The 12,366-nt window shown below is 38.8% G+C and overlaps 1 protein-coding gene across 1 annotated transcript; it reads left to right on the forward strand.

The window, feature by feature from the left end:
- Positions 1-406: 406 nt before the first annotated feature.
- Positions 407-9,894, forward strand: LOC124145315 (FMRFamide receptor-like). The gene is made up of 2 exons (XM_046515031.2): positions 407-484; positions 8,450-9,894. The coding sequence occupies exon 2, from the start codon at positions 8,578-8,580 to the stop codon at positions 9,655-9,657; it is 1,080 nt and encodes a 359-aa protein (XP_046370987.2). The 5' UTR covers positions 407-484; positions 8,450-8,577; the 3' UTR covers positions 9,658-9,894.
- The last annotated feature ends 2,472 nt before the right edge of the window (positions 9,895-12,366 follow it).

Raw genomic sequence — 12,366 nt, forward strand, 5'->3', positions numbered from 1 at the left:
AAAGCGTCTTATACGGGGTTAATAAGAACACTACAATTAGTTCAATTTTTAAGAAAGCGCTTAATGGGATTATTTGATCACGTTAATCCTACTCCGAATACTCAGTGATAGCCTTAATCCTGGGAGCAGAGAACAGCTAACTATATCAGAATGGTCATTACCATCAAAAATATCGATCACTTTTCTGAAAGTAAAACTATGCAAGTAGGATTATAATGTAGATTGGCAATTAATGGAAAGTTTAAATTAGCGCTATCCCCAATAACAAAATAACAAAAACATTAATACGGTCCTTCCACGTGGCTCTCTGGCACATAAAACTCCGGACAACACTAATGACTGGCGAACCCTTTACACGCTGCAGGGATGTTCTCGTTGCACATCGGGGCAGTCGGCAGAAGTGTTCTATTAGTCTGATGGAACGATCGCTGGTTGACAGAACCGCGGCAGCATTCTGTTAGAAGGCAGGAACAGGTATCGCCATGTAAGTACATAGCACAATATGATGCGTTCTGTACCTCCATGTTCAAAGGAACGGAACCTTTTTACATAAATTCATGTTTTTTCTTACTACTTATGTTGTCAAGTTTATTCCTTTGAATTGCATAACTGTATTACTTCCTGAACTGATTTACCAATGTGTTGATTAGATGGTGAATGTGTTGTTCTTCAGATTAAGGACTTCCCAACAATGAATTTTTCTCATGTATATATGCGATGTATAAAATGGTCTTGCGATTAGAGTATGGTTGTAATACGAGTAGTTTCGACACCGAACATTGTTACTACCCTATATTGTCTGTTTTAGAAGGTTACCACTTTTATCTTATACTTCATATATAAGACACTTCAAAAGAATTAAGAAACTTTAAATCGGTATTCCTGGAGTGCCATGATCATTTTTAAAGGGGGTCAATTCGTATTCTAAAATATTGCCGTAAAAAGCATATCACATTTACAGGACTTGTGGGGAACTGTACAGTAGGGCGATGAAAATCTCTACTTACTTTTAATGTTGATATGTGACTCAAATTATGTGAAATGTTTCCGTTACTCAATGTAAATTTGAGTATTGTATAAAACGGCGAGGGACTAAGGAAACATATATTATTAAACCTGAAGGCAATTTCTTGAAAATTTGTCGTCCAAGGCGCCAGAACTTCCGTGCAGATTTGATACCCTTGCCGTGACAGGATCCGCTTATCGGGTATGAATAAAATGTGTGGCTCCATTTTGAGTGCACTACCTGAATGGGTGTGCTTCGAGGTTTTACAGAAATGTTAAGCCTTTGTTTTTCTTCCCGTGTGCTCCATTACCCGCCCCCACCCCAACCACCCACCAACGCCCCCCACCTTCCTCCCCACCCACTTGAATTTTAAACGCCATTCACTCAATATACCATTTGTTTATCAACTCATATTCCGCCAGCACATTTCACTGGTAATATGATATACAATGTACACTTCAGGAAATATATTTGATGATGAATGAGAAAAACATATAAATATATAATCATTTACATTACAAATGTCATACTTATTTTGCAAAAAAACATTTCTGAACAAAGCCTGAAACATGATTACATCATGTGCGGTGAAACGTTTAATGAGCGATTGATAAACTATATTATTGTTAAAGTGTATCTATTGCTGATCAAAAGGAAACTACATTGAACTAACCCCCAGAGGTAGGCCGCCAACAGATACTTTTTTCAAAAACAAACTGATCATATACATGTATGTGCCCGGATAAAAGAGTGTATTTTAAAGGAAGAGAGGAAGCTAGCACCGTCGTGTTCTACACTACTAATAGTTGTATCCATCGGAATTTATCTATGTAATCGACATCGTACCGCAGCTGACATCGCGGATGGTCTGGCAGTGTACTTTCGTTCTTTCCTGGACATAATAATCCATTCCAATTGCGTTACGTATGTACACTATCCGTGTGACAATATAACTTACAATATTACTCACTTGATAAGAGCGAACGAGTGGTCAAGTTGTCTGGCCTTCGCACGTCACTCTGCAGATGTGCGTCCAAGGGCATGACGGGATCGAGGAACCATGGGTCCGAATCCCAAAGTAACTCTCTCCGTGTTCTTACCTAACCCGTGATCGTGGGTTTCACCTAACATAACTGGCCTGCAAAATGTCTACAGATTCAGTGACGACACATGGTCTCAATGTCTGCTCTCAAATAACAACAGTCTGGTTTGGATCATGATTCCTGCCGTTCCGATACGCCTCGGGTACATGTAATTTTATTTGCCCTTTTGCTCTTATTCCCAAGACGTATTTGTTAGCTTATTCAAGCTGTGTATCCTAACATTAGTTGAACAAATGGCATGGCCAGAAGCCCTTTTGTTGCAGTTTAGATAGCATCTTTATATTCGCTGTGGTCTCACTTTACGGTTGGCGACACTCTCTGAACGCCATTAAAACAAATGTAACACTTATGGCAATGTTGAAGAAGGATTTGTAAAGGTATGGTTTAAAAAGATAACCCATTTTATTGTTAGACAAAGACATTGATATAGTGCATATGGAGTGAATGTTGTTTGACACAACAGTCAGCAATATTCCAGCTACATCATGGCTGCCTGTTAATAATCCAGTTAGGACAAGGAAATTGAAGACCCAAGGCATTGGCAACGTTCGATGTCATTGGGCGCGACATGCAATTAACCAAGCTACTGAATTTTACGACCATATCGATTTTGAATGAATCTTTCTCACTGAATGTACACATCGAATGTACCACAAACATATCCATATCCATTGTGTGGATTTACCTGATCAACAGCTTACATGGCTTAACACTCACTGAATACATTGTTTATCCAGCGCGAGTGCATCCATGCCAAAAGAAAGTGAGTTAGGAAATCTGTGAAATGCATGTTTGAACAGTGTTTCAGTCATATCATGAGGTGTCAGCTTAATGTTAGTGGAAAGCTCACAAGGACGCAATGTCATTAAATTCGGATTTGTTATACTCCGATACTATACCTCCAAAGGAGGTCGCGTCATGTGAACTTTCTAATCAGCGTCGATGTTTCTAAATTCTCCTGTACGAGTGAGCAAATTAGTCAGACACGCATGTCTGTTTTCTGTACCTTGAAGACGGTTATACTTGGGGAATGATGCCGTTCTTCATGTGCCTTTAATTATTATTATTATGTGACCAGCATCTTTTACACTTCTACAATTACAATTCCCTACAGATTCCATTATAGAAAGTCAGTATTACCACACTGCACCATCCTTCCATGATTGACTTCTTGAGAAGACATTCATTATTACACTTCTTTCAGTTATAATATATGTTCTAATATGATCAGCCAGCAGTGAATATACTTTGGCGCATTGAGAAAACTGTCCAAATTTTGTAGAATAATCATGTTTACGTTTAACACATGGTGAAGAAATATAAACTGGTTGATGTTAACGGTGCAAATAATATTTGTAATCCATGTTGATTCCCAAATGTACAGTTGGAATATTGTACCAATGAATGTGGCCTGATTGTATAAAGTTCAAATTCAGTCGGTCCCATTGTCCGTTTTTTTGTTAAATCACTACTTCGGCTCATGGGAGATTATGATCTGGAGTAATATTACGACTTTCACACATGAAAGCTGTTTGTAGTTAGTTCCTCTCCTCCTCACCATAGGCAGGTCAATGTCGAAGATGAGAGGGGGCACGGGTGGCTAAGTCGTCTAAGGCGCCGCGATGAGCTGTGCAAAACACTCCAGAATCCTATGATTGTGGGTTCGAAGCCCGGTTCGCCCCGATTATGTTTCTAGGTTTGTTAGCACCATACCCGTGCTCGTGGGTTTCACCGAAGTGGTAAACGTCTGAGACCTGTATCACTTCGGACTTTCCTGCCACATTAAGCTGACACGCCGCGATATAAGATGGAGGAACATAAAGTGAGCATAACCGGACAGCAACAGCTTTAAGGGGTGTATTTAGAGGAACAGGGCTATGTATAACACCCTCCCTCACCAATACTGAAGATCCTACCGCGACTCTAGGTCCTGGAGGAGAGAAGTAATTATATACTCACACGCAAAAGAAACGCAAGTCGAGTATGCAGTATACATGTTATTTATTTTCAACAGTAAAGACAAGAAATGCTTATAGGGCAAGATTGACAAAAAAATTACTAAAGACAGTTTAATCAATTAAAAGTCAGATGACATAATTGTTTTTGTTCGAATGTTAAGGGCTTACATAGTTTCGGTTCAATACCCAAAATGGCAGTCAATACCTGGTGTGACCACCATTAGAATTGATCACTTCCACACATCTTCTGTACATTGAGTGGATCAGCCGATTTGTGAAGGCCCTAGGGATCCTCCTGCATACATCCAGAGCAGCTGTGCGTAGTTCATCGGCAGTTGTAGGGACTGGGCGCACATTGTGCAGACGCCTTTGAACCTCATCCCACAAGTGTTCGATGGGGTTCAGATCAGGGCTGAGGGCTGGCCGCGGTAGAACACGGATGTTGTGTTGTTGCAGAAAGGCCATGGTAGCTCTGGCAACATGGGGTCGAGCGTTGTCCTGCTGGAAAATGTGTTGTTGATGTTGTGCAAAAAATGGAACAACGTGGGGTCCGATCACTTGGTCGATATACCGCTGAGCATTGACGCCGTGTCCCCGACCTTGACCAACATTCAGAAAGCACAGGGGTCCAAGTCTCGCATTAAGTCCAATCCCTGCTCATATCTTGACGCTAGGTCCACCCCATGGATCCCTTTCCACAACGTTTCTGTCAGCGAAACGATCACCTCGACGCCGCCAAATTCTGACTCTTCCGTCTGCATGGGAGACACAAAAGCGACTTTCATCAGAGCAGATGACACGCCTCCACTCATGATGACGCCAATTGCGATGACCCTGTGCCCACTGAAGTCGTGCTTGTCGATGCCGTGGTTGGAGAACAGGACGACGTGCTGGTCGGCGACATCTGAGGTTGTTGGAACGGAGACGTCGGATCACAGTGTCCCGGCTAATGTGTCGATTATGTGTTCCTATGGTCTGTCGAGCACTTTCACTTGCAGTTAGGAACGGATGTCGCTGGTGTTGACGGGTAATCTGCCCATCTTGTCGAGGTGTGGTGACCCAAGGTCGACCGCTCCGAGGAAGGTCATATATGGTCCGTGTAGCATTGTATCGATGCAGGAGACGGTAAATTGTGGTTATGTTAACGTTGAAATGACGGGCAACATCTTGGACAGACTCTCCAGCTTCCAAACGTCCGATAGCCTGGTTTCTCTGAATTTGAGTTAGGCATGGCATCGTTTTTTATGTTGGGTTTTTACTCGGGGCTTCCAAAATGCAACCAAAAATATTGATAACACCATCAGACTTCACTACATGCTAAAACTCGTATCAATTTATGGTTCCGTGTTTGTTACCTATTTGCTTAAAACCACTTGCGTTTCTTTTGCGTGTGAGTATAGTAACACTTCTGTTTTCACAAATGCACTTACGAATGATAAAAGTGGGCAATGTTGGATAGAAAACAATTCTGGTTTTGCACCTGTAGTTGAAATTATGTCTAATCTCCATACAAAATCCAAGAGATGTTATTACAATTTACCGCAGTTGCTATAACAATTTTCGACAGTTTATTACAATTCAACGCACCTGTCCCTCAGTATAAATGATATAATTATAAATTAAAACGAAATTACTTTTTCGTTGTTTCATTGAATACGATGGTATTTTGAATGGACCATGGTGAAGTCAAACAAACACTGGAATTCTAATGTCTTTGGAATCTGAAGAAATGAGTGATATTATTACAATTTACCGCAGTTGATGTTACAATTTGCCGCACCTGCCTCTCAAAAAGGAATTATAGAAAGTGAAGGAAAATCCCTCTTTGTCTTTCCTAAAACATGATGGTGGTCGGAATTGACCACGGTGAAGTCGAACAAACAAACTTCAAACTCATTTATTCTCAGAAAAAACACCCACGGTGGTACATGAGATACAATCATATACAATTTTATTATGTACAAAATGTCAGCATTTAACAAGAATAGGATTCGTGGATACTTATACAATTTACCAATTGAATTGAACACATTGTTAAGGAATTTAGATAGGCCTTTTAGATCTCTTACACTGTTTGTGGTCATAATTTTCTTAAATTGAGACATGTTTGGAAACTGAACATAATACTTATTTAAGAGTTCATATCGCTGTTGGTGAAAAGCTTCACATCGGAATAGGTAGTGAAATTCATCTCCCACAGCGATTGAATCACAGAGTGGACACTGGCGGTCTTCCCCGGGAATGTTCAACCATCGGCCAGTTTCAATTTTAGATGGACTCTTTCTATAATAGTTAGATTCTCGTACCCCTAGATCTCGACACCATATAATAGTATAGGGACGACGATTGCATCAAATGCAGATAAGAGGAAATCTAATGGCAAAGTAACATTTCGGGAAATTCATGAGTAAGCTGAACATGGCTTTAGTTGCGTTTTCTGACAGCGATTTGACTGCTTGTATATACATCGTCTATTCCTGTGTAGTTTTAGGCCAAGGTAGTTATATGAATCTACAGTTTCGATAGGGTCGAAGCCGATAGTGAAACATAATTTCGATTCGTTTGCAGGTCCGGCACCAAAGATCACCATTTTTGTTTTTGTTAGATTAACATTTAACTTCCATAGAGCACAGTAGTCGGAAAACTGATTTAACGATCTGTGTAGGTCTTTAGGGTTATCACTTATTATAGCTGTGTCATCAGTATAGAGCAGTGTTAGGAGCTGGAAAAATACTGTTAGGTTAGTATCGATCAGATTTTTAAGATCATCACCTTTACATTCATTGTTCAGCAGATATTGTTCGAGATCATTAAGGAATAATGAAAACAGGAGAGAGGAAAGGTTTTCACCCTGTCGTACACAATCAAGACATATGAAATCATCAGTGAATACTGGAACTCAAATTAGTTTTCGAATTTGAAGGACTGAGAGATGTTATTACAATTTTCCGCAGTTGTTATTACAATTTGCCACAGTTTGTTTCAATTTGGCGCACCTGCCTCTCAATATGAATGACAAGAAATTGAAAAAGAATGAGCTTTTTGGGTATCCTAAATGTGATGATGGTCGGAATTGACATTGGTGAGGTCGAACAAACACTTACAATTCGAATGTCTTTGGAATCTGAAGGACTGAGATTTTTATTACAATGTACCGCAGTTGTAATTACAATTTACCTCGTGGCTTGATGGTGGTCAGAAATGACCATGGTGAATGCAGTAGAAGAAACACTGGAATTCGAATGTGTTTGGAGTAAATCCAAACATTGAAATTGTAATGTATGTAGTCCTGGTCAATACGTTTCAATCGTTTTTTAGACAGGTTTTTGATTTCAAAACAGCTGATCATGAGTCTCACATTTTCAACTTCATGCATGTTTCTTTGTATAGTAGCAAATGATAATATTTTATTACTGTAACACTTAACTGCAGTGTTATTACGATTTACCGCAGTATTACACTTAGCTCAGTGTTATTACATTTTACTGCAGTTTATTACAATTTACCGCGTTATTACAAGCTACGTCGAAACAGTCACATGCTTGATGTTAGGGTGACTTGAATACATATCAATGTATTCAGATGTAATTGTTTGATTTCCACATCTACAAGTTATGGAAAGAAAGAAAATACAATAACATTAACAGTTAAATGTATGCTATATGACAATTCTCTATCTTCATGAGAGAAAACGCATAGCAAGAACTGTGTCATATGTAATTGACCACAGATTTCTGCCTATCATCACAATAACACCTTTCTGAAGCTCACATTTACTTGTATTACAAAAGTGGGTTAGGACAACACAATACATACATTGAATATACATTGCAAAGAAACAAACACAATCATAGTTTCATGTTCCAAAGTGTTGTTAACGATTTAATCCCTGCAAGAATGGGAGGCTGTAGTACAAATAACTTAGTACCAAAAATTTGGAGTAACCCCAAACTCACAATTGAACTTTATATGTTGATAAACATGGCTATAATAGCTCCCATACAAAATGCCCATAGTATCAAGTGTGTGGGTGTGGCCCAAATCGAGCAAAGCAAAAGGCTACCAAGTTAGCCATGTGCTCTGCGTTGAAAGAGACGTAACTCCCATAGCGGTTTAACAGATCGGAGACCGCTATCGTGACATATAAGGAGGGTTACTCCCAAAATCCAATTCACTGATGAATATAAACTAAAATCGAATGTACACTTATAAAAGATACATAAAATATGGTTGTATGATAACATAACTAGCATATCAAATGCCTAGCAATATCAGTCGAATTGTAGGAAAGATAATGTGAAGTGCTTCAGTTAGTACTTCTATGTGGTAGATGTCTGCCGAATGAATATTTCTCAAGCCTTGTATTTCTTTTTAAATTTCAGATGCGTGCCTTTAAAAGCTGAATGAAGAAACGTGTTATCATGAAGAGGACATCAGAACCGTAAAACCTTCTCGTTTTTGTTGTGAAATTATTTTTGGAGAGGTAAATAAGGATCCTTTGTAACTCAAAATGTCGTCGTTGCAAGGATTCGTGAACCACTCATTGACCAGATTGAACAATACCGAGAGTTGGAATCTTATTGAAAACTTTGCTTTCAATCTGGAAACTGTTTATCTGTGGATTATACTTGTCATCGGTTTCCCCGGAAATTGTGCAACTATTGTCACCGTTGTGAAAATGTGCCCAGCCAGATCCCTTACTGTTTATATTACCATTTTGGCAGTAGTTGATAACCTGGCCATAGTTGACAAACTTCTAATGTTTGTACTCCTTGATCATGGTGTTCACGTTGGGCAGTTTGGATGTAAAATACTTGGATACTTCGGAAACCTCCTCAGCACGTTTGCCAATTGGTTGTTGGTGGCAATGTCTGTTGAAAGATTTGTAGCTGTGTGGTTTCCATTCAAACTTGGACAAAGTTGGACATTCAAAAAATCAATCATGGCCGTTTTAGTTTTAGCACTGCCCCTCATTGCCTTGTTTCTGCATCTGTTCTGGATAATGAGATTCGTTGACGACAAGGAGCAAGGCATGGTATATTGCGCTATTCATGAAGAATATAAATATTTCATGATGCACGTGTGGTACTGGATAAACGTGCTCATGTATGCGGCTATCCCTTGTACATTGTTGATCTTGTTCAACCTTCTTATCATCATGGGCATTGTGAGATCAAGAAAAGTTCAAAAGCGGCTCAGTGGTAACAAGGATGACAGCTCTAGTATTGATCGATTACGTCAAGTAACGATAATGTTAGTTGCTGCAGCTATTTCTCTGGTGATATTGACAACACCACGATGTGTAATGCTAATTTTGACTCCATATTGGAATCCTCCAGAGCAAACGATGGAGGGGTCCGTTGAGTATCTACTCGACACAATTGCATTTGTCTTGTGTGATTTCAATCATGCAATCAATTTTTATGTATATTCAATGAGTGCTAAACGATTTAGACGTCAGTTTCTTGACTTATTTCAAAGAAGAAAGCACCAAATGACCCCAACCAAAACACAATATATTTCTCTTTCTACACGACAGTCAGTGCGACTGAATGGGGATAGCCCGAGTAAGAAAATGCAGAATGGGTGAACTTCTGCTTTTGATTATTATCACCATGTCATCTTAAACTGTCAATGTCAACTTTCAAAGAGAGATGTATTCTTTTCAACTCTGATTGATAATCTTAATGTAGAAATGAATGTTAAAATAGCGATGATGGAAGGCCATGATACGTTAAGATTCTTTCATGGTGCAGATAACAATGACACAGGTGAAATAACCTGGTATTTTATTATTTTAGAATTCTCAAATAAAAAATATCCTAAAGAACATGTGGTAATATTACAAATATGTTTTACTGTTTATGGCCTGTATATATGCAGGGCACTGATATATGTTTGATCTTGTTGTTATTTAATTATTTAATTACATAATGTTGATATTTTGGGAATCTTCGTATTTATCTGGGGGAAAGAAAGACATTCATTTATTCATATTCTCACCCGGATCTTCACGGATGATATCCCTTCTGGTTTGCAGAAGCATTATTTCAGCTATCTATTCAGATAACTACATGAACATATTTGAGCAATGAATGTATCATCTTATTTAAATTCAGGTTGTGCAAAGTGTTAATATACACAAAGATGTCTTCTGCGAAATAGTGTTTCAATACATTTGTTTTTCTGACGTTAACAAAGAATTATCCTGCAATAAGCACTAAGATTTGCATGTTTGCGCCAACATTTAATCATTAAATGTAACAATTTGCTAGTTGATTTTGCTCCATCATGTTATTGTCATATTTGTTGACCTGTCGCCTTCACATGGTAGAAGTACTGCTGGGCGGTGTCACGCAACAAACACATCCGTTTTTTGCAAACTGTGTAAGTGGCGGGGACGACCGGTATGAGAGGACATGCTTACACTTTTTGCGAACACCTACTGTCATCAGTGATTTTCAGTGATCCATTCATATAACTTTCACCTCTATTTTGGCTTTTAAGTCCAGTGGAATCTGTTTCATCGGATAATCGAGACTGGTTATTCTCTGGCCTTGATGTTTTACATTTACAGTACACCGTCACGCACTCCCGTATTGGACGATTTGCTCCTCGTGTCAGGCATTTTTGAGATTCAGAGTTTGGTTGACCTATAGATCAGATCGTTTTCTGATTGTGAGTTAAAAATTCAAAGAACATTGTATACATTGTAACCCTGATAAAATCAAATTCAACCCTGCCCCCTGCAATTGCCCTGATCTGCGGATTAAAGAGGTTATATTTCATGATTATATGATTCCTGTCTGGGCTAAAGGAGTTTCACTGAGTTTGAAAAATAACGATAGGAAAGCATGTGTTGGTCCTGGTATTGTTATATTAGGCCCTTATGGCAAGTTAGACAAGTAAGTTATGTTTTAGTCATTATATAATCCACGCCTCGATCGTCATTGTTCTTTGCGATTTATCAGGTAGCTCTCTTTTATCAATATTTCTCTTTCCACGTATATGTAATTCTGCATTATATGGTGTATGGTGATTGTACCAGCTTGGTACCCTCGAGGGGGGTTGAAGTAGCGTACAATTATTGTCCCCCTAAGAGGGTATGTAAGTCCCAAATCATTCGAAGTATTTTTATGCATACCAGACTTTTAAAACGTAGCATTTTTGTCATTTTAATCTTAGGCTAAACTGGTAAACTATCGCCAGTGACTTAAGGGATGATATAAATCCTGCCGGGGTCCATGCAGGAAGCAAAGGCACTGTAAGTCCCCATGGTCTCTGGTATGGTGATCTCTCTTTAGTTACTGATCGACGATCCCTAGCCCATTTTTTTACTGTGTTGTTCACTGATACTTATGGTTTTTATATATTCTCAACTAGTTTTAAATCGAATCTGTGGTATTCTAGTTATTGTACTGTCCTTCGTTGACAGCTTTTTATTTAGTCTAAATCTATGTATTATTAACGTACTTCTCGTCACGATATGGCTAAAATACTGCCGATGTGACGTTAAATCTTAACTCACTCACTCACTCACTTGTAGCAGCTTGTGCGTGTTGTAAGGAAACTCATCAAAAGAACTTACGTTTATCAACGGGTGAATGTAAAACCGAAAGGCATGCGCAATGTATACCAAGACAAATAAATATTACCGATTTGGACGTTGTTGTTATGAAAAGGTGTTGTTGTTTTCAGAAATGTTGTTCCTGCTGTTGCGCAAAGACAATCAAACATGAGTGAGTTGGTATGGTTTTACGCCGCTTTTAGCAATATTCCAGCAGTATCACGGTAGGGGACACCAGAACAATCAATCAAACATGAATATAAATTATACGTTTATCAGTTGCTGTGTAAGGCATATTATCCTCAATTGTTAGAAGATTGACATTGCGTTCTAGAATGTAGGACATTGGTAATCAAAACATAAACAGGGCATTGACACCTAATCCCGGACAGTGGTTCCTCAGAAATGATTGACCGTTGACAAACGTTACTAGAAATCACTGACCATGGACATGGTGTATAAGGATGTACTGATACTGTGGCAATGATGCATTACCGCTTAGACAATGAATACATAGGACACCGACAACTACCTTACCGGAAATCCATTGTCAGGCATTTAGAAGATAAAACCTACTTAGTTTAGAGGTTTCGAAAGTAGATCCGATGACTGTAAATGTCATTCGAAACCGAACGCCATAAAGTAAAATTTCGATTTTGAAAAATATAACGGTATCGAAGCTCGAAACAGTATGTACACTACAACGCGAACGTTTGTTATTCCACGGATAAG

The sequence above is a fragment of the Haliotis rufescens genome, unplaced genomic scaffold (genome assembly GCF_023055435.1).
Source record: "Haliotis rufescens isolate VD_foot unplaced genomic scaffold, xgHalRufe1.0.p SCAF_83, whole genome shotgun sequence".
NCBI classification, from domain to species: domain Eukaryota; kingdom Metazoa; phylum Mollusca; class Gastropoda; order Lepetellida; family Haliotidae; genus Haliotis; species Haliotis rufescens.